At 43.2% G+C, this 23,335-nt stretch overlaps 2 protein-coding genes across 2 annotated transcripts in view; one reads left to right on the top strand and one right to left on the bottom strand.

The window, feature by feature from the left end:
* sipa1l3 (signal-induced proliferation-associated 1 like 3) overlaps positions 1-685 on the bottom strand; it is a 62,811-nt gene extending 62,126 nt beyond the window's left edge. The window contains exon 1 of the mRNA XM_047593886.1: positions 557-685. The gene's annotated coding sequence lies outside the window, so the exon portion shown is untranslated. The remainder of the gene's footprint in view (positions 1-556) is intronic.
* A 3,365-nt stretch (positions 686-4,050) lies between these two features.
* Positions 4,051-23,335, top strand: part of map3k10 (mitogen-activated protein kinase kinase kinase 10) — a 35,665-nt gene continuing 16,380 nt past the window's right edge. The window contains exon 1 of the mRNA XM_047594999.1: positions 4,051-6,973. Coding sequence (XP_047450955.1) covers positions 5,971-6,973 — 1,003 coding nt within the window. The 5' untranslated portion in view covers positions 4,051-5,970. The remainder of the gene's footprint in view (positions 6,974-23,335) is intronic.

Genomic DNA, 23,335 nt, shown 5'->3' with positions numbered 1-23,335 from the left:
AGCCAAGGCAACTTCCGATTGCTGCACAACTACTCGAAATTCAAAGCTCGTCCAGGCTAACTAGCTGGCTAGCTCTGCTCCTAAACAAAGCTCCCATTGTCTGGAACTTGTAGTTTTACGGTTTTCCTCTTGGCCCTCGCAACTGTGATTAACTCAGGTACCAAAAACTACAAATCCGAAGTCTGCATAGCCCGGTGAGCATGCGCACTCGCGCCTTAATTATTAGGTAGGTTGTAGAACATTTGGTAGTTAATACATTTTGTGTGGGTAGCGGCATACTTGAGGCTATTTGTCTACCCTGTTGAATGGCTGGAGGTCGGAGTGGAGCACAGAGCCGGTGTAGGGGGCTCCAGGTGGCACTGAGACTAAAGGCAGAGCCGTAGTAAAGAAGCTGCTCTCTGCATTGACTGAAGTTGGTCGGCTCGGCTGGTCGCTCTGTGTTTGCTTCGCCCGCTAACGTTTAGTTCACCCGTCACTTTTCAGCGCTTTTTAAAACATCTCCCGCCGTCCGAGTAAAACTCCCGAGAGTGGAAAAACTAAAGGGCGCACAGCTTACCTGACGCTGCTCCGGTGTTCCCGCTCGGCTCTTACTCCGTTAAGATAATTCTCCGGACATTGTTGAAACAGCCGTCGGCCGACGCTCTGTTGCCAGGAATGCTCAACCGAAACCACGGCGAGGCTGCGCTCACTGCGCCTGCGCGACTCTGACTGGCGCAACCTACTGATAGTAACACACAGGGGGCGGCGTATACTACTACTACTACTACCAATACTAATACCAGTACTACTATTACTAGTACTACTGGGACAACTACTATTCGATTCAAGGGTCAGAGCTTTAAGGGTGCTTTAATGTCAAACTACTGTGTCACAAAGCTATCATTTATCGTTTAGAAGGTAAAGAAAAGGAATGAGGTAGATACAATAGGTGCAAAACAAAGTTAAAGATATGAAGGCCAATAAAGAAGTTACAACACCATTCTATCATTTCTCTCTCCTCGTCTCTCCTACAGGACTTCTTTCATACCCTACTCTATCAAGTTTTACAACAGCTCACCTTTCTGTAGCAGATAACTCCATTTTATTTATGTTAATGGCCACTATTGCACCTGACTATCATTTACTGTGTATATACTGTATATTCTTCCATATTTATTTTCTTGTACATTTGTTCATAAGCTACTGCTGTACATTGATTTTGCTCACACTATTTTCTATTTTATTTTACTAGATATTACGCATATCTTATTTTATTACATTTTATTTAAACTTTCTTTCTTTCTTTTTTTTTCTTTTTGTTCGTTGTTCTTAAGGGTGTTTTGTTTATGTGCAACTAAGCTACTGTGACCAAGCAATATCCCTTGTGGATCATTAAATTCTATAAGTCTAAGTCTAAATGTGTATTTGAGTGAAAGTAGCACTGCCACAGATAAAGTAAAACATCCAGTCAGAGTCAAAATGAATTTTATTAACACATCCAGGATGTTCAGTGTGGTGAATTGTGCATAGCGGTAAAAATGCAGAAGAACAAATAAGAAGCAGCAACTTCAAGGCAAGAAACATAAGTATAAAATAGAGATATTTGCAAAGAGAAACAAAAATAAATATCCATGAAGAGCTCTACATTTATGGTTTTAAATAAAAGACATGAACAGTTTGTGCAAAGATGAGCAAAGTATGAACCATGAAGTAAAATTTAATGCGTGTTAATTTAATGCAAAAACATTGGTGTTTATGTTAGGTATGTTAGGTATATATGAGGGTCCTAGGGCTTGTTGATGAGGTCAGACGCAGACAGGAAGAAACTACTTGTAGGTTGACGTTTTTGGTCTTAATGGAAGGGAGTGTCTCAAACTGTTTTTGCCTGGGTTGTGCTGCTTTTCCTGCCTAACTCAAGGTACTTCAGTACGTATTTCTATGAAAATGGTACTCTATATTAATACCAAAAGAAAAATAGTCATCATTCAGAATTGGCCTGGATGTGCCGTTGGCTAATGTACAAACGTTTTAGGCATTGTTGATGTTTAGTGGCTCGGTGCTATCATCAATGCCACCAAGGATGCATCACACTGGTCCCAACTTTACTCATGACTACAACCCACACAACTAGACAAAATAATAATCTACATTTTGGTTGACAAGCTGGAGATTTTCTGCATATTCATCATGCTGTCCAGTCAAACTTGGATCATGCATGGCTCACAATTTGGTCAATAGCACAACCTTGTGGCCGCTACGCACATTTAATAAATTAATCTTACTAGAACCTTTTAGGATTTTGAAAATGATTGTGTAATAATACATGTGGATCACTGAATATGGCATGGAGACCATAGATTTATTTTATTTATTTTTATTTTTCTGTCAAGTCACTTTTAATCAGGATTCATGTTTCCAAAATACAGACTGATTGTGCCAAATTGAGCACGAGTACTCACAATGAAATATGAGATAAATCACAGACAAAATACCTTTTAAGAGTATTCAATTTTAATTTACACTATAGTATTTTTATAAATAAATACATGTTATGGGAAACGAAAATAAAACATATACTCACAATGCTTACAACTGCGTCTTTTGAGAAAACAATTTAACACAATTTAATAATTTTATCTGTAGTAAATAGCAGGCTTTACTAATGTATATGTTTAGTGATGACATGACTTGTTAAATAATTTAAATAAAACTAACAAATTACTTCATTTACTTTGGTATTCACAAAATAATAGTGTCACTGAGTAATTCTGCTGCTCCATGATGCTAATATTTGCCAACAGTGTAGAGAAAAATCTCTCTGACTGGCTTTAATGTCAGATCAAAGCATCCTGTCTGTTCACCATGCGCATCCTGATTAGCAACAGTTAGGTGTTAGCCACAATGTGGTGTTGGTGATGGGACACCAGGAATATCCAGAGCCCAGAGTGACCATCCAACAGTAATGACTGTTTTCTCAGTCGTCTACAAACAACCTTAAGGATGGAGGATAAGAGAATGAAAATTCAGAGTCAGAAAACTTATGTACAATAAATACATTTGGGTGCAAATTTGGCAATGCGGTAGGTAAAGTACAATGTACAAAAAGACAATGTGCCATACACCTTCAGTCCACAGTGAAAGAAGTAAGTGTTTTTTTTTTGTTTTTTTTTTTAAACAAACTAAAGCAAATAAAATAGAAAAGAAAAACATGTTGCAAATCCTATGTCCCATTTGACTGAAGAGGGCAAGAGAATTAACAGTGACTTATATAATAACTGTGCGACACTTAACCCTAAAGAAAGATTTTGTGTTTCACCAATTAGACACCAGGGGTCAGTATAGTTTAGAAATTGATGGGCATGAAGTCCATTTAAGCTCAAATTGTTATAGGCTACGTGAGTAAATGTTTTTAGGTACATTCGTGTTCATTTATTATCGTACATATATAATTCATAATTTTGTTTAAATAACACACTAGATAATACTTGCCTGGTATGACTGTTTAATTTACACATAGAAGGTAAGACAACAAGTCAGTGGGTAACATAGGGGCTACAGCTGGGCATTTAGTGTTTTTTGTTTTGTTTTATTTAGTTTTTTTATACTGGGTGCTTAGCAATGATAACCATGAAGTAGTAATGGCAAATTCTTTATTGATTAAATTAATACGTACCCTACCAAAAGATAGATTTCCCTTTCCCTTCAACAACATTAACTTTAAACTTGACACACTCTGTCCTTACATTATGCTGTAAGTATTAGCCTACATCATTATTGCAAATCAATGTAGAGAAGCCTATTTCACCAGCGCAATGTACCGCCCTAGAGTGGAAGTGTAGAATAAATGAATAGTGTCTTTTATGACGATAATCCCTTTCCTAATTATCGTAATATTGTTAATTATTTAGTTACATCAGCTGTCAGAATGATGTAGGTCAGCCCGAGATTGCGCGGAGACTACAATACCCACAATGCACCGCACCATCAACAGCACGGTCCCGTCTCGTTCCAGTAGACCGCAGTGTCCTCCTCTCCGCCGTCCGTGAGCTGCACCCAGATCTACACACAGCCGATGGGCATACGGGCGTGGACGACGTACGCGCCACGGCCATCCACATGATTAGAAGATCCGTGACAGGAGAGGCACTCGCTCCCACGTACGTGAACGTCACCCCGGTGCATTTGGATGCAAAGTCAGCCCACAGACTGACAGCTCTGAGCTGGAAATGTTACGTGTTTTTGGAGGAAAATCCTGTTTGAATGCGCCGGACCTCCGGACAGCTGGTTGAGCAGCACGGACAGGGACTGTCGGGAGCGTTTTAATCTGTCGCTAAATTGGACCTAAATGTTTCCCCAGACTTGGATGCAAACCATACGCCCATGCGACGGTTGTCAGTGGATGTTGCTGTTCTCAGTGTGCAGGTTAGGTTACAGTAAACGCGAATTGTTTACGTATTGAAATATAAGACGCTGTTTGGGAACGACGCAAGGAGCGACTGGATACACATTTTACGCACAGATAATCGTATTCCTATCATATTATTATTATTTATAAAGAAAACACAGTGGATCTTTTCATCGCCTCTCGTATCTCGTCCACTCAGATCATGGATACTGTATTACAGCAATCGCTCCATGCAAACCTTGGCTGAGAATATATTCCACCTTATTGTCACCGTGTGACGACTTCTGCCTTTCCCAAAGAAGGAACGTGGAGGTTTTAAACCCCAGACCATCGCAACAGCTCTGTGCACTGAGGATGTAAAAGCTGCCATGCGTCCCCGGAAAGCAGCAGGATAATGATAAATGCTGGCATCTCTTTTCTGCCTCCCGTGAAGAGGACTTTCTTGTCCAACCGACCGCTCGTCACCATCACAAATGTAGCCCGGCGGAGGCGACTGAACCAGGCCGCTGCACAGAGACGGAGGTGGGTTTGTTGTGCTTGGATGGATGCTGAACATGGTGCCACTTCACAGCTCTGTATTGAATACCTGCCGCCCAGTCGCCTGCTTGTTTCTCTAAACCACCAGCTGTGTTAAAATGGACGGGCCCTTTTTGGTTAAGGCTATTCAGGGACGCTGAACCGGCTCACGAGTGGCCATGAATGTAGGATTTAGCCTGGACCGGCTTGTGGGGATGTAGGGTGAATATCCGCGGATATTCCCGAGCGCAATCTAGAAGAGAAGACAGCCCATATTCACGGAGATGGCTGGCGGGGGAGGCGCGTCTACACTGGGCTGGATGAGAAATAATAAGGACCCCCGCTCAGAGGATTTTCTCAGCTCACACACAGACATGTTTTTTTTATTGGCAGCTTAACAGTTCATTTCCATCCTAAATTAACCTGACGATCAGCTGTGGTTTCATCATCACATCAGTGGCTGATGAAACTGTCTCTGTAGCTCTCGGAGACAATGTGCCAATTGGGCTGAAATTAACCACTCAAGAGTTCATTTGGGATAATACTGTAAAACTTAACAGACATAACAAGCCCAGGCTTGGTATTAACTTTGTCATTAGAGCAATACAGGGAATTGACAGTAACTATATAATTGTTTTAGTTGAAGGAGTGAGAAAACCCCCCCCCCTAACTGGTTAGCAAGTCATCTGACTGAAAGCATCTTACTACGGGTTTCATCACACCTTCTTTTCTTTAGATAGACTCATTCATGTCTCTTTGTGGCAGCTCTTTACACGACACAGTTGTGAAATTAGTCAGTTAGGTTTTGGGGGCACACACTCATAGATCTGCCCTGCTGAGTGTCATTGTTTGACCTGATGTAGGCTACAGTGGCCCTGAATGAACTTGCCTTTGGGAATACATGTTACTTACAAACTGCGTAGCAACAGCACAGCGGGAACTGGTGACAGGATTTGGCACTGATTCAACAGGGAGATGTGGTGATGGGGGAGAGCAGCTCGTTGAGCCTCTGATCCTTTCTCCCCTCCTCTGGTGGTCGAGGACACCTCCTCTCAGTCAATGGGCCCTGTATGGATTTTGTGCCTGAGTTGACAGAGGGCAGGCCTACAGCATCAAACAGAAGTCAGGCTGCCATGAACCCATACGGCAGAGCGAGCAGCACATCGGCCCCCCTGTCCTGCACCAGCTGTGGGGGCTGCTGCTCTCCGCCTCCCCCTTGCCTAATCCCCCCTGGACCCCCCTTCTCTACTACCTCCTCCTCTTCCATTCCCCCGAATATGACCCCTCCGCCACCGATGTATCCCACTCCAGTCGTGCAGGTGGAGAACGGTAGCAGCTGGAACTCCTCCACCATCTCCTCCTCCGGCTCCCCAGACTCCCACCCTGGTCACCGATGTGGGGCCAACAACCCCAACTCCTACTGGACAGCAGTGTTTGACTATGAGGCCACAGCAGACGAGGAGCTCACCCTGCGGCGCGGGGACCTTCTTGAGGTTCTCTCCAAAGACTCCAAAGTGTCCGGGGATGAGGGATGGTGGACGGGGAAGATCCAGGACAAGGTGGGTATCTTTCCATCCAACTATGTCACAAGGGGAGACGCTACTAGTTACCAACAGCTAACAGCTGGAGGGCTGGTGGCCGGTGGTGTGGGAGTATGTCCTTTGGAGATTGACTTTTCAGAACTGCTCCTGGAGGAGGTGATAGGAGCTGGTGGCTTTGGGAAGGTGTACAAAGGAGTGTGGCGAGGAGAGGAAGTGGCGGTAAAGGCCGCCAGACAAGACCCAGATGAGGATATTAGTGTCACAGCAGAGAGCGTGCGGCAGGAGGCCCGCCTGTTCTGGATGCTACGGCACCCCAACATTATCAGCCTCCGAGGGGTCTGCCTGCGGGAGCCCAACCTCTGCTTGGTGATGGAGTATGCCCGAGGAGGGGCTCTGAACCGGGCCCTGGCTGGGAAGAAGGTTCCCCCAAGAGTTCTGGTGAACTGGGCGGTCCAGATTGCCACAGGGATGGACTATCTGCACAACCAGGCATTTGTACCTATCATCCACAGAGACCTCAAGTCCAGCAATAGTAAGTACTTCAACTAACTACTGTCATTTATTTTATATTCAGTCTGGTGTCACGTGTCAAGAGGAAAGTTTTTGGAGGTGTAGAAAAAAAAGCAAACGGCCACGAGGTCTTTGTATTTCTGGCACAAATTAACCTGCTAACAAGGCGCATGGAGGAAGTAGATGAATTGTAGAAAGGTCAATAATTTAGCAGCAGGAACTTGGAATAACCAGACTAGACTGAAAGCTTTTATGATTTGGGATAGATCTTTATCATGGCAGAAAAAGAATCCCTAACACGCCTCACTTTTTAGGTCAGAATCCATGCACTAGAAATGTTCAGGCATTCGTCAGCGGATGAAGTTTGCTTTGTTGTCATGGAGACGTTTTCAGTTGTATGTCCTGTGGCTCAAGGTGACCGAATATTTACACTGAGGAAACATTGTGCTAAGATATTCTTTGTCACATTACAAAACCCAAGGTCAATATTGAAGACTCAAACTTACCGCTCTATATATGTCACTGGAGTCACGTCTGAGGACGTGGATAAAAAGGTCCCAACATCACAGATTGCCCATGTTTGAGGTCTACCTTTATGAAGGTAATGGCTGTTGTTAAAGCTGTTTGTCAGGGGGTGTTGTTTGCACTGGTTTCTATTTGGAGGCTTTAGTTGGAGGTGTGGATGAATTATTGATGAGAACTAAGGAAATATGACAACATCTGTACTGTAAAATACTCTGACATTATTCAGTCATACAGTTTTAAAAGAGCTGAATGTTAAACTTCTTGAATATAGAAGGGTGTATTTTATTTTTATAAGACAAGATAAGATAAGATAAGATAAGATAAGATAAGATAAGATAAGATAAGATAAGATAGTACTTTATTGATCCCCATTGGGGAAATTCACATGTTACAGCAGCACAACAGTGACCAGACAGAAATTAAAGAATTAAAGAAATTAAATAGGACATAAACATTAAACAGGACAACAAGCATTATCTACAGTTTGCCTTAATGTTTTCCTCCCTACCAAAAAACTGTTTAGCTGGTTTCAATGCATGGTACAGTGGAGGGAGATTAAAATTACTGACATGGTTCCAACTTTATTCTGACGTCGACTCAAGGTCGAAACAGCAGGCTAATACGGTTGCAGCATGTTGCCCATGGCGACCATATTCAAGACTACTTTACTGTAAATCACATTATTGCTTTTGTTGGAGAAGAAAAGAAAAGGCTACTGTCTTTATGGTAAATACAGAGAAAGGCGACACCACTCTGTTTGTGCTGTAAATATAAAGCTACTGCCGTGAGACAGTTAGCTTAGCTTTAGCATAAAAACAACCGGAAACAGGATGAATGGCTGCAACTCATTGCTTTGCAATATGTTGTTATGGGTAAATGATTTGACCCACCTTTAATACTGACGCGTGGAGCCTAGATTCAACCGCCACAAACATGAAGCCATCCCCCCAATTATTTCATTACTTTGTGCAACTGTGATTGTCTTGCGACTGAATCCCAGTGTGCGATGGGAGGTGTCGTTTCTGACACAGGATGAGGAACTTAAATTGAACACAGCAGGGAGGCCTAAGTCCTGGAGAACTGGTCTCGTTCTGCCATCTTTTCCCTGCCACATCCCTCCCCGGCACCTCCTCCTGCTTTTTCATCTCTCCTCCTTCCTCCCCTCCTCAAGGAGAGCAGATCTGCTCTGCAACTCACTGAGCTATTTTTGGTCCTTTGTGCTACTTGCTGTTTAAAGACGCAGTTGCAGTTGTTTTGGTGCATCCAAGAAATAATACACAGCGAGCATCTAAATGTGTGCGTGTGTGTGCGCGCGCGAGTGCTACTGTAAGTGCAGATCAGACATTGTGCATTTATTCCAAGACGTGACATGAGTGTTGGGGATGGAATGCACAAATATGGGTGGGGTGTGCAGGATGCTGACGAAAGGTCTTTTCAGGAGGGAGGTGTCAGAAGTTAGCTAGGTAGCTCTGACACACACACACACACACAGTTCTCATCCACCACTTCCTTCCTGTGCGCCTCCATACCAGTAGTGAGGTGGGATCTGATGCGTATTGGACGGCAGAGCCATGGCAACAACACCATAACCCTGCCTGTCCGTGGTGACATGGTCACTGCTTCTGTGCCACTGAGTCATACAGCTTCTAGCCGCTGTCAGCTGCAGCGCATAAATGTCAGCACCCCAGTACTGCATGTGAAAACAGCAACTGAAGAAATGCAGGAATGTTTCATGGAGGCCTCGCATCCTCTTTTCCTTCCTGACTGATGGTTCCAGCTAAAAATGTGGGATGCTAATCGCTGAGCAGTGATTATATGACTCACACCCTCACTGAAGGATGTTTGAATTAGCTTAGTGATGCCCAGAAGGGGGGGATGCATGGGAAGAAAGTGAGCGAGAGGCTGTGAGTCAAAAGATTGGGAGAAAAACAGAGTGGAATAGATCAGGTGGTGGGGAGAAAATAAGCTTGGGGACCAGAGAGAGTGGAGCTGTATGAAACGAGAGAGTAGACTGATGGGAAAGAACAAGAGAAGGAGAGCGTGGGGGATAAACAGTGGTTCATCTCAGTTTAGGGTTACACCTCAGCTCATTGTCCAGGTGCGCTGGTCTCAGGTGTCCTCTTCAAACCGCCGACCACTTGGCATCACCGCGGTTACAGAGCAGCTCAGGCCCCCGAGCCTGTCTTCTGTCTCCCATCAGCCTCCTCCTGCGTTCACTTTCCCAAAGAAAAATCCATCAAGGCAAAGACGTGACACTTTCGGATCAATACGGCGCCTCGTGGAAATCTTTTACAACACAGGGGTTTTATTTTTGTCTCGCTTTGGTCTAAATTTATCCCCTCTGAGTTAAAGCGTCTGAGCATGTGTGATTCAGTGTTTTAACCTGCTGAGCGTTGAAGCCGTTCAGGCCCACAGCGAGTCCGTGTAACGGGGATAATCTGATTACCATGACCTCCTTAGAGTGATGCCACAGCATGTTTGTGGGTTGGCAGGTCATCGCCCTCGTGGTCATGCCTTACCTGTCACTCTGATCCTGGATCAGCCTCTAGGTCCTCAAAGCAGAGGGCACCAGTCCTCCTCACTCCAGTCTAATGTGGAGTGGAAGCAAAATGAAACAATGGCAAGTTTCAGACCACTACTGATAGACACAAGTATATTACACCAGTGAATATACACCAGTATATTCATGTAATGTCAGTATATTGTCGTTATCTATTCATTTAATGTTTATTTTCTTGACTAATATTTAATTGTAAGAGCGAATGAAGCTGACTTAATCACTCAGTCGTCTATTAAATACAATACACCCAATTATTTCAGCTCCAAGCGACACTAAATATTGATTTTGGTTCCTGTAATATCCTGATATAACCTACATGTCACCTTCTTGTTGTCTTTACGCTGTGTAATGTTTCAGCAATAAGAGTCAAGAAAGGTTTCAGTATGCGATTCGGTTCCTGTATGCTTGAACCCTGACACAATGTTTGCTATTTTAGCTTTCTATGAGACCATATTCAAGTTACAGCTATTTATAAAATATGAGATTAAAGTGTAGGCTCTTAATCTGAATAGTATTCAGATCCAAATTACAGCAAAGTCCCTTGTTTACGAGGGCTCGAATGTGATTTGGCGAATCAGCATTAACGTAAATAAAATGATGATTTTTAAAACTGTCTTGCTCAGAATCCTCTGCAGGAAGACACTGCCTGAAGTGTTGGACCAATGGACATGAGTTTGTCCTCTGCGATGCTTTGACAGGTGTTTACTGGAGACGTCTTCAGCTGACCGCGAGGTCTTTCTGTCTTTAGTTTGGTCTCAGGTGAAAAGCTGCTTGATCAGCTTTACCTTCAAAAACTCTTGAGCTGCTTTGGCTGTATGTTATGAGTTTTGTTCTTGCAGCTTAAGGACGACCAGTTTCACTTGGCTTGAGCCCTTGAGAGGCTCAAGTGCATGCTGTGGTCGGACCTCTAGGCTTTTTAATTTTATTAAATGGTGAATCCAAACACTTTTGAGCCCCTGAAAATAGTTTACTATATATAAAAATGGTAGTAATTCCTAGACTGCTCTTTTAATTTGGATCAAGAGTCTGCACTTTGAGACTATATTACATTATAAAGCTGTAAAAACTTGAATATAATTCAATAAACGGCGAATAAAAGTGTGTCTGAATATGCTTTATATGCACCTAACTGTTATATTATTGGTAGTAAGAGCAACAATATTGACACAGTTGTATGAGGTCAAAATATTGTTATATTTGCATGAATTACTTATGAAGCTTCATACATGGTTACTTGGTTTAATTGGTTGGTGTCAGTAGAGGACGGACATACAGATAAAGATCAGCCTCTCATTGCTGCGGGAAATGACCAGATGAACATCGGATTTCAATTATTTTTAAGCTTCAGTTAATCGAGACAAACGTGGGGATGATGGAACCGTTCATATATTAATTATATGCAGAGTTCAGGGATAATGTAGGTTAATGTAAATGTTGTTGGAGGTTGGTCCGCATGATAATTCTTGCAAAGAATTCAAAATAAACTGGTGTATCCATGGAGTACATTTGTGCTTTAGCCATAAATTGACACCTTCTCAGGCTCAGACTCATTGTATGTGGGCATTTATAAATCCACTGAGTAAGTGTGAATTTGGATTAATTATGAACGGCTGAAGATTTTTGGGCTTAAACACACAATTACCAAACTATGGAAATGATCTGTCTTTAAGCATCTTATTTAAGTCTATTTACTTTTACATCAATGTGGGTATAAAGTCTAAAAGATGCTCAGAGAGATTGAAATTTTAGACTTAACTGCAGTGACACAAACTCAGCCTATTATATGAGGAGGGTGTGACATGGACACTGGAGTGGACCTTTAATTGATATTTTTCCCATAAATTCTACTTTGTGTTTCGCTGGCTCCACTGTGATTTCATTCTGAGTCATGGTTATTTTTTTTAAATGGCAGATAGTCACTGACACTTTATATGGAGCTCTAAAGCAATGAGTCAGCAGCAGGTAAGACAACACCGGTGAGCTGATCACCTGTCGCTAACAACAACACGAGAGGCATGGCTATCTCTGTACCTGCCCCCTGCTCTTACACACATAGTTATACTGTATATTTGTCCTGTTATATAACTTATTAATGGACGTGAACTCAGGTGTTAGTTGGTGCCAGATGAAGCGTCTGTGATGTTGAAATATGAATGCCAAGGCTAATAGTGTAGACACACAATATAAGGACAGAGCACGGTTGACATCAGATGCTGTTATGACTGCTGTAGCTTCGAATGAGAGCTATGTTTACACAGTCAACAATCACCTGAATAGTGGGAGCCCCGCTTCTCAAAGCTGGCCTGTCAAGTGTGCTGCTTACACACAGAGTCCTCTGTTTAAATGACACATCAAGATTAAATGAATTCATTTAACAGGACTTCTATGTGTTTTTTTTTTCTCGGTTGAACAACAGCACAACTCACAAGTGCTGTAATAGCTACTTAGCAGATTAGTAAGCTGAGATATGGCATATAGTCGCTGTCATTGAAAAGCCGGCTGTGTCTGGCTGTGTGTGTGAGAACGTAAGAGCGAGTCTGTTGAGGAAAGGATTAGAGTGGTGGCCAGTGCTGGCTGCTAATCCCTCAGAGAGACAGAGTGGAGGCCGAGACTGTGACTAACTGGACTAGTGCGAGCTGGTGATACCAGAACTGGAGCAGGAAGCCGCTGTCGCACCCGCCGTTAAAGTGTAGAAGTGTACCACAGATATGGGAAATGATATGTAAACGTACACAGTGTACAGGCATTCATTTTACTAATGATTACAGGAAGGGAAAAAGACAGAATATTCCACTTTGTATTGTGTTCAACCTCCTTTGCATATGCAACGTATTTGATTGATAAAACTCTCCAGATATTATGATCAACAATTAATTATTGTCTTGTTTAGGAACATTTGATGGCGCAACAGTAACTGAGCTGGTGTCTGGAAAAATATGCAAAGCAATGCTTTCCATCTTGTATCAGAATATTAACAGATAGCTATATAAAATACACGCATAGACAAACTAATAAATAAAAAAGTTAAGGGCAGATCAGCCTTCTACACTGTTTGGTAGTTTCTCTTTTACAGGCACGCTGTAACATCCTCCATAAATATATACCACCACGTCCTCCATTAATCTGTTCAAACTGTGACATACTGGATACCAGAGAAGAGAAGTAGGGAGACTGATGGAAACTCGGCTGAAAGCTTGGTGCATGTGCAGCGAGCATGCAGGCCTGTGTGCTTATGGAGGTCGGGCAGTAGGACGTGCTGGCGCTAGGGCAGACAACTCCTACTGTCATGCACACACGTACGCACACAAACACACACACACTCACACACTCGGTCATGTACACGCCGCAGCACAGCAACAATGACCCCATTCTCACACAGCAGTCCAAGACAGAGCGAGGGCAGAGCTCACAATGGCAGGAGTCACTGCAGGGGTATGGGGGGGGGGGAGGTTGCAGTAGGGAGGGGAGACTGTAGGCCGTGAATGACAGTGTGGAGAGATGGATGGAGGCAAGGCAGGATGGGTAGAGGAGCAGAGCAGGAATGCAGTGGTTGAAGAGAATCCCCCCGAAGGCTCAGCTGGGAGAGGGAGTAGAGCGATGGATGGGGGGAGGGAGGGAGGGAGGGAGGTAGAAAAGGAGGGATGAATGCAGGAAAAGGGAGAAATATAAGGCCAGTTTGAGAGGAGGTCAAACCATTCTTCTTTTCTCAGTGAGAGAGCTGCAGATTAAGGCTACCACTCTTGGCGCACCGTGGCTCTGCAGTTTTTCACTGTCTGTATCTACAGTATCGGTCTCGACTGTGGGCCTCATTATGCACGGCACTGCAATTCAAATAAATGCAGAAGTGACGAGGAAGTAGCCCGCGCTGCTTTGGAATAGGTAGAGGTCTGACCGCTGTATAAATGCCAGATAGTAAAAATGGTCAGTGTACAGAAGGTTAATATCTGTTGAACTAAGATTAGTATTAATACACAAATCAGATCAATTTAAATTTACCTGAACTGCTAAAATATTGAATGAACGAGCCACAGAAATGACTTAGTCAACAACTGTTAAACTTGGCGCAGACATCAATGGTGTGCAGAGGATTAAACCGACTTTGTCGTTTGTGCCAACAGCAGGCGAAACTAAAATCGTACATGTGTTCGTAGTACTGTTGCTGCAACAGAGATGCAAGGAGCTAAGTGCACATCAGCCACGGACATAGAGGGATGCTCGCCTATAAGTAGTGGTTAAAGTGACCCTCCAACTGGCTCAGACTGCATTTAGAAGCTGCTCATTAATATTTACATGCGCAGACTTGACTGCATTTGTACCAGTGATTTATTTAAGTTAGCAATTTAGTTATCTGGCTTTTGCTAATGATAAATTTGAATGCAACTCTCAATTCACGATCCTTTATTAGCGTCATACCTGAGAGATGATGATGTCCTGACGTGCTTTTAATTTATTTCTAATGTCTGCTTGTCCGCTGCCAGTAAAAGTTTCCATGCGTTCTGTTAACTCGTTGCAACACAAAGAGGACGGCTTGGTTATGTCCCACATTGCTATGGTTACCGACTTTACGTGCAGGTGTTATAATGGCGAACAGAAATCAGTGAGTTAGTGTCCTGTGATTTATTTATTTTTTATTACCATTATTAACACATTTTTTATTTTTTTTTGCGCTAGCGAACTGTGTGTGATATTTTATTCAATTTTTATTCGAACAGAATAGAAACAAGAACATTTCACATTAGTTTTCTTTCTGCGTGTTTGTTATCATCAGTTTTACTTATAAAAAACCCTCATTTCTCAACACTGTGATGACGTTATCAAAAAGAAATAAGAGAAATGAGAGACTTCAGTAACCGTAGCGGTAGTAGTTTAGTGACCAAGTGTGTAGAGTAGCTACAGTATGTGGTCACAGACTGACTCCATAAGGCTGCTCACAGACTGATGATAAAACGCTGAGTGGATTATTGGAAGGACTTTGGACTTCGCTCAGTGTGTGTGAACTCGGCCATGCTGCTAACAGATGTTTGTATGAAAACACCGCCGAGTTTCTTTCTCTGTCGGCGAGAGACAAAGGCAGAGCTGCAGTGACACCAGTCGATGGCTGCACCCATGCGCCCACACACTCACACACACTCACATCGCGATTACTTTCTCCACTGGTCAATAAAAAGTTGATTTGAAGCCAGTTAACGGCGATGACTCCCTGCTCTCTCTGCTGCATTGCAGCTCCGACTCCCTGTGGGCCGACCGGGCTCAGTGACACGCATTTACACATCCTCATGCTGCTGCATGTTGTTGTACATTATTAACAGGGTAACACAGCTGAGTAACAGCTTCACTTATAAATGCTCCGTACTGACAGTAATTCTGCAGGGTATGAGCTGTGATCACTGTTCAGACTTTTTGTTACATTTTCTCTTCTGTAACTTTGTCTGTATGCACACACACAGACTGTAAACACGTACTGACCCCGTAGGTTAAATAATTGCAGTGAATTTGCATAAACAGAGAAACTCCTGGAAAAAATGTCTGTAGTGTTTCTGAATCCCAGTCTGCAAAACAGGTCTGAAGAGTGTTTTATTTCACTCCGAGTCAGGAGACAGGCAAATAAGTAGTCGAGCAAACACGAGTGTAAAACCCCACAGGCTGTGTTTCCTCAACATCGCCTCAAATCCTCTGCGGCTCTTCAGCCAGTGGCACGGGAGGCTGTTTGAAATTAAGCACAACCCGAGGGGAAATATTTGTTGTGTTATGTTTTATATTGACTGGCTCTTCATTTCTGTTGACAAAGCGATAAACACAGTAAAACACTCACACTTGCGGCTCCTGGGCCCGTGGTGTGTTTGGTGACTGTTGACTCGGCTGTTAGAGGGTCATTGTTGTTTGATAGACGCCTGGCACGGAGAGTGGACGGTCAGGCCAAGCAGAGAAGGCGCTGGGTGTTCCCCGACCGGGAGGTCCCCCCGACCTGGAGGTCCTTCACCCGCTATTATAGTGGAGTCATGTGAAGGACACTTCAGTCATTCAGCAGGGAGCATGTTGTGTGTTTGGCGTGTAGAAACTTTCGAGTCAATGCAAGAGTGAAGTGTTTTAATAAACGTGGACAGCTGACATGTGAATGTGTTGTCAGTGCAGTTGGTCTAATCGACAACCCGGTGAGGGCTCAGATGCATGAAGATGTTAAACAAGTTGAAGTTACAAAAGCACCCCTGTCTTAAAATGTCAAACTTTGTCCAACAGAAATAAAGATATTTACAGAATTTCCAAAAGACTGTTGCAGTCTCTTTGGCTAATTTACCCATTCATGACAACTGTGTATTGATATACAGGTGCTGGCCAGTAAATTAGAATATCATCAAAAAGTTGAATTATTTCAGTAATTCCATTCAAAAGGTGAAACTTGTATACTGTATACTTTCCTTCCACACATAGTGATATATTTCAAGTGTTTATTCATTTTCATTTTTATTATTACAACTGACAGCTAATGAAAACACCAAATTCAGTATCTCAGAAAATTAGAATATTCTGAAAAGGCCAATGAAAAAAATGTTTTTTTTAGAAATGTTGGCCAACTGAAAAGAATGAACATGAAAAGCATGCGCATGTATAGCACTCAATACTTAGTCGGGGCTCCTTTTGCCTCAATCACTGCATTAATGCGGCGTGGCATGGACTCGATCAGTCTGTGGCACTGCTCAGGTGTTATGAGAGCCCAGGTTGCTCTGATAGTCGTCTTCAGCTCCTCTGCATTGTTGGGTCTAGCGCATTGCATCTTCCGCTTCACAATACCCCATAGATTTTCTATGGGGTTAAGGTCAGGCGAGTTTGCTGGCCAATCAAGGACAGGGATACCATGGTCCTTGAACCAGGTACTGGTGGTTTTGGCACTGTGTGCAGGTGCCAAGTCCTGTTGAAAAGTGAAATCTGCATCTCCATAAAGTTGGTCAGCAGCAGGAAGCATGAAGTGCTCTAAAACTTCCTGGTAGACAGCTGCATTGACCTTGGACCTCAGGAAACAGAGTGGGCCAACACCGGCAGATGACATGGCACCCCACACCATCACTGACGGTGGAAACTTTACACTGGACCTCATGCAACGTGGATTCTGTGCTTCTCCGCTCTTCCTCCAGACTCTGGGTCCTTGATTTCCAAAGGAAATGCAAAATTTGCTTTCATCAGAAAACATAACTTTGGACCACTCAGCAGCAGTCCAGTCCTTGGCCCAGGCGAGACGCTTCTTACGCTGTTTCTTGTTCAAGAGTGGCTTGACACACGGAATGCGACAGCTGAATCCCATGTCTTTCATGCGTCTCTTCGTGGTGGTTCTTGAAGCGCTGACTCCAGCTGCAGTCCACTCTTTGTGGATCTCCCCCACATTTTTGAATGGGTTTGTCGTCACAATTCTCTGCAGGGTGCGGTTATCCCTAGAGCTTGTACACTTTTTTCTACCACATTTTTTCCGTCCCTTCGCCTGTCTGTTAATGTGCTTGGACACAGAGCTCTGCGAACAGCCAGCTTCTTTAGCAATCAACTTTTGTGTCTTGCCCTCCTTGTACAAGGTGTCAATGGTCGTCTTTTGGACAACTGTTAAGTCAGAAGTCTTCCCCATGATTGTGGAGCCTTCAGAACAAGACTGAGGAACCTTTTAAAGGCCTTTGCAGGCGTTTTGAGTTAATCAGCTGATTAGTGTGGCACCAGGTGTCTTCTATATTGAGCCTTTTCAGAATATTCTAATTTTCTGAGATACTGAATTTGGTGTTTTCATTAGCTGTCAGTTGTAATAATAAAAATGAAAATGAATAAACACTTGAAATATATCACTATGTGTGGAAGGAAAGTATACAGTATACAAGTTTCACCTTTTGAATGGAATTACTGAAATAATTCAACTTTTTGATGATATTCTAATTTACTGGCCAGCACCTGTATACACTACCAGTCAAAAGTTTTAGACCAGCAGCCAGTATCCTCTGGTATAGTTGGTCAAGGCTTCATCCTTCAGCAAGATAATGACCCAAAGCTTTAGTCCAACCTATACCAGAACTACCTCAGGATAAAAAATAAAAAAAAAAAGATGGAAAGCTTAAAAAACTCAGAGTGAACCATGGCCCAGTCTCTAGACTTTAAAGCCATGGAGCTGGTTTGTGATGAACTGAACGGAAGAGTGAAAGCAAAGCACCTAACAAGTGGCCACACATTTCTGGGAACTTCTGCAACAAAACTGGGAAGAGCTCTCTGAAAAATATTTGATTTCCATTTTAGAAAGAAATAATGGTGTGTTCACATGTTAAATCAGCCAAAGTTACTTTTATGAGTGGAAAGTTTATAATATATTTTGGGTCATATATTGATTCCATGATTTATTTATTCATTTTTTTAATTCCAGTTGTTTATTTGGTCAGTGCTTTTATTTCAGAGTGAAATGAGACATTAAACTGCAGACATTTCAGTTTAAAAACAGAAAGAAGTATAGGAGTGTTCCAAAACTTTTGAGCTGTAGTGTATTTACTGAAATCACCCATTACTCAGAGTTTAAAGGTGAGGCCACTTTGAGTGAAGGCGGGTCCAGTAACAGACGTCTCAGATCTACCGACACGCCACCTCTTTGCCAGTTTATTGAAACCGAAAGAGCTGTGAAAAGAGCTAGAACATATTTTCAATGTGACAAGCGGAAGTCCAACATTTGCAATACATGCGACTTGAAAGTTGAGCCGGCTTCAACTTTTTTTTTCTTTGTCATATCAACCAACCCCACATGTGAGCGCCACGTGTTCCCGTGTTACATTCACAGCGAACGCCGCCCGTTCCGAACCCCATATCGATGACACCATCACGGACACTCGACAGCGATGTCCGTGCCAGCGCTCACTGAGTTGTAGCTTTAGTTGCTCGGTGCCATCCACAGCTGAGCCTCAAGATTCCTTTGAAATCCGTAGGAATCCGCACGACTGAGGTCGGAGAAGGTTCAGTTCTCACAACTCTTAAGACTCGGGTCTCATCGGTTACTTCATTGACTTTTCAGTTTGTCATTGGATCTTGAGCCAGTCTCATCTTAATATAAGTCACGAGAAAAAGGACTTAATTGCAGTGATTGGACTGAGATTAGTGAGTGGCTGTTTTAAATGTTGCTGTTCACAATTAAAGAGTCTGCTTCTATGAAATAGAGGCGACGCATCTAAAATTGTGGGGGAAAAAAATCACCCTACGTCTTCATTAGGTTGGAAGTTTTCATCGAAGATTAAGTTTATGGTAACACTCCTGTGCATCAGTTCTTTTAGTTGTTTTTTTTACACCTTATTATTGAATCTCCTTTTCTCTTCCTGTCACTCAAATATTGCAAAGTGTTTGACGAAGCACCGAATAGATTCCGTCTGATCGTTATTGTGATGGACAGAGCAATGTTTTGCACTTGCTGCTGTTTGCAGTTTGCTGTCCGAAAGATTGCAAGTTGTGTGTGAGTGACAAATACGCAAACCTCTCCGTGAATTCCCACACTCCCATTTTCATACCACACACGCACACAAACACGCACACACTTACACACTCTACGTACAAGGGAGCCGCTTCATTTAATACCTCCATCTCTTCTGAGAGAGAGAGCCTGCCCGGTCACACGAATCTGGCAGCTGCGTTTGTGTGGAGACAAAGTGAATGGCCGCAGGGTGAAACTGTGCCACTGCACGGCTCAGGATTAGAGCCTCGATGGCCTGTGGTGGTACAAGTGGAGCCAAGCCGGGGTATCGATGACATGGGAGCACACTCTCGCTACAACCTCCGTGTCAAAGCGAACGGGGGAAAGGGGAGAGACGCGGTGATTCGATGCACGTCCTGCTGTGAATTTTGTGGGTTTTTTTTTTGTTTTTAGCCCAGACTGACTGTTGTCCATGAACAGAGATTCTTTAAATGCAGCAGAAGTAACAAGAGGACGTCTCACCTGCTGCGTCCTAGTGAAAGATTTTCAGAGTTTTGATTTTAAAAGATGGAGATTTAGTTTGAACCAAATAGACCTGATCTGATTGGGCGTTTGACTTTATTTATTTTTTTCATGAAAGATTCTTTTGCCCTTTGCTCTGAACCTCTCGAGAGGTGACGGATGAGAGAAAGCCGAAGAAAAACGGAGAGACCTATTGAGATACAAAGACATCTCGCATGTGCTGCCAGGAAAGTGACAAAAGCTTTCCCTGCAGTCATCTCTCTTTACCTCCCGCATCTTTTCACCCGCTCATTATTCCCCCTCTTTCTCGTGGCGCTTCTTGCCTCTTTCTCCCCATCCATCTCCGTCTCTCCCAATATTTCATCCTCCTCTTTTGGCCTCATTTCTGCAGCTTTCTTCCCTCTTGTCATATCTTCTGTCCCTCTCTTCTCTCCCATCCCCCATCCCTCATCTTAAAACCAGCCAGCCCCCCCTCCCAGCCCCTCCTTTGCTCCTTCAGCCTCATACCCTGTAACTCACCACCACCTCCCTCATCTCATCCAATCTACCTCCCAGACACTCTTTTTATTTATTTATTTATTTTTGACTCGCTCCACCCTTCTCCTTCTGCCTCTTCTTCCATTTCTTCTCCCCGGTGTGTTGTGATTGTAGTCAGGCTGGCGACAGCTGCAACAGCAGACTGTCGGGCAGTAGGCACCAGCAGAGGGAGGGGATGGGTCGGGGATGATTTGGCGAGGAGGGGATGGGAAGATGGAAGATGATGTTGGAGGGGGTGGTTACTTTTTTTTTTTTTTTTTTTTTTTGAAGTGTTGATCTTTGCCGAAGTAAAAACAGAAACAGAGACGGGGCCTGCAGGGCGCGGGACTGACTCCTCTGGGGCTTTGCATCCCGTCTGTGTTGATGCGCGTCGGCCTGCTGCGTCAGTCCAGCTTCTGTATTCACGACAGTGATGTGTTGAGACACATGGCCCGGACTGGTGCTCCGGTACCAAAACAGCCACCAGCTTTTGATTGGGCAGGGCGATGAGGAAGGTGGAGGAAGAAGGGGGGTTTGGGAGGTGCGTGGAGTTAGAGCGAGGTATCAGGGGAGTCTGTCGAGAGTTTGTCAGATCTGATTCGCTGACTCGGCGCCGCAGAAACAGCTGTTCGGCCCTCCAGGCTACACCTGTTTCTGTACGGGAGAGAAGGAGGAGGGAAAAGACGGAGGAACACACAGGCAAAGGAGGATATGTCTTTATGTTGCATGGTCTATTTTTTTATGTTTTTTTCCTGAGTATCAAAGATTTGACTCCACCCGCTGGCACAGTGGTCTCATTAAATATTTAACTCCCAAAAGGTCTCCTTTTGAAAAAGACTCACAAAAACATCCATAAATTAACATGTTTTAAGATACAAACAAGAGTCAGCAGCTCTGTTGAAGTATTACAGCAGGATTTGGGCTGAATGCTAACATGCAGGTCTACCTGCCTACCTACCTATCACAACCCTTTTAGTTCAGCCTGTTAGCATGCTAATGTTAGGTAATTAGCAAGCTATCAGAAATATAATTAATGTGATACATGAGGAAAAGTTGTGGAATCACCAAACTAATGGTTTAACAAATATGTTTTAGAACAAGAGTCCAGTGTGCGCATGAACTTCCACCTGTCATCTTTGTAAATATGCTTTAAAGCCAGAATCTGAATCTTTAAGCATCGTGAATATCTGCATAGATTCAAATACCTATTGATGCAATTATATGTGAGAGATGAATCTTTATCTACAAATAATGTGACCTTTACAGACTTTAGTTCAGATTAGCGTTATCCAAAGTGCTTTACAGTCTGACAAGCCGATAACAAAGTCCAAATGTAAACAGCGAAACTATTCGGCGTACGCGGTTTGAGGCTGAATCGATGAGGGAGTCCCAGCTTTCATGCGGCAAAGAGAAAATCTATAATCAGAAAGTAAAACCGCACAAAAAAGGGCTCCTTATAGGAGCACGAGGGTGTTCATTTCTGAGCCGCCTCCTCTTTCCCATTGTCATACTCTTGGTCCGTGACCTCTGCCCTTGTTACCATAACAACAAGTTAATGACGCAGCACTCTGCACTGACTCGTGTCTAAAACGATGGACTCGCGTTGGAAGTTAACCGGCCGAGCTTCGCGTTTCCCCTCGCTGTTCGTGCGGAGAACTGTTCAGTGACATTAGGTCTCACTCTGAAGATTTGCATTTGTCAGGTTCCTCATCTCTCCCGACACGAGCTCTAGTGAGAGTCGCTGCATCCGTGCAGACTGGTAGTTTGGAAATGTTGTCACATATATTAAATTTATGTTTTGTATTTATTTATTTTTTAATGTGAAAAGGCTAGAGACACCTAAAGGAAGCATGGTTAGTTATTTTGCTGGTTAAAATGCAGACAACATACTATTTAAAGGGCAAAAAATAAAATTCAACATATACCTGTTGAGTGCATTTGTGCAAAAAGATCTTACTTTATAAACTTTATAAACCTACTGCACCCATCTCCATGCCTGACGTGCCTGAAGAAGCTCTCTTTGAGGGACAGACGAAAGGCAAATGGAAGCTGCGCGGAGCTTTGACATGCTGCTCCACCTGCAGCACCTTGATCAGCTGATCCCAGACAATAAATCTTTCAGCCCTGGCTGCTCACATGACCACACCCGGAAAACAGGCTCCAGCTGATTGCTCCCATCACACAGTTTATCCAAGGCGAGGCAGAGCAGGGACAATGGCATTTTGTTTACAGCTGATAAAATCCTCCTAATAATCATCAAAAGCAGCCTTAAAATCGTTTTAGCAGCCCTCTGTCGTCTGCCCGTCGCCGTTTTATAGAAGAAGAGGCGGAAGCGTTTAGAGATAAAAACGCACTCACTGAGAGCTTTTATGAAGTTTATACGATCTGAATCTTTGATGATTGTCCAAAAAGTTCCTGAAAAGTTCTTAGTAAAGTAAAAAATATGCAACAAAGAGACTTATTAAATAAATGATAAAACATTTCTGAATTGGAGACCTTTTATGTAAAGTTAAAAGGTAACAGTTATTGTCATGTCAGACTATTTGCAAATTTTTCTAAATATTTTAGTTTTTTGAACCTTTTGTGCCCTTATAGGGTAGTTTGTGCAGTGACACAGGAAGTAAAAGGCTTTAAAGAAGTACAGGACGCTGGAATTAAACCTGCACCACTGTATTGAGGACTTTATAGTCAGACATTAAATATAAGTTGTAGCTGTGGCATAAGTCCGGGCCCTAAACTGTAGCCTGAAGTACTCCTCGACTATTGTGTTTGATCCGTAGTGCATTTCCTCGTCCTCACTTGACTCCAACGCCGTCTATTCTTTCAATAAAAGTAATTATTGACAGCAT

This window comes from Mugil cephalus, chromosome 9 (genome assembly GCF_022458985.1).
Source record: "Mugil cephalus isolate CIBA_MC_2020 chromosome 9, CIBA_Mcephalus_1.1, whole genome shotgun sequence".
NCBI classification, from domain to species: domain Eukaryota; kingdom Metazoa; phylum Chordata; class Actinopteri; order Mugiliformes; family Mugilidae; genus Mugil; species Mugil cephalus.
Note: the sequence above shows the minus strand (reverse complement) of the source record. Positions and strands in the feature narration are given on the sequence as shown.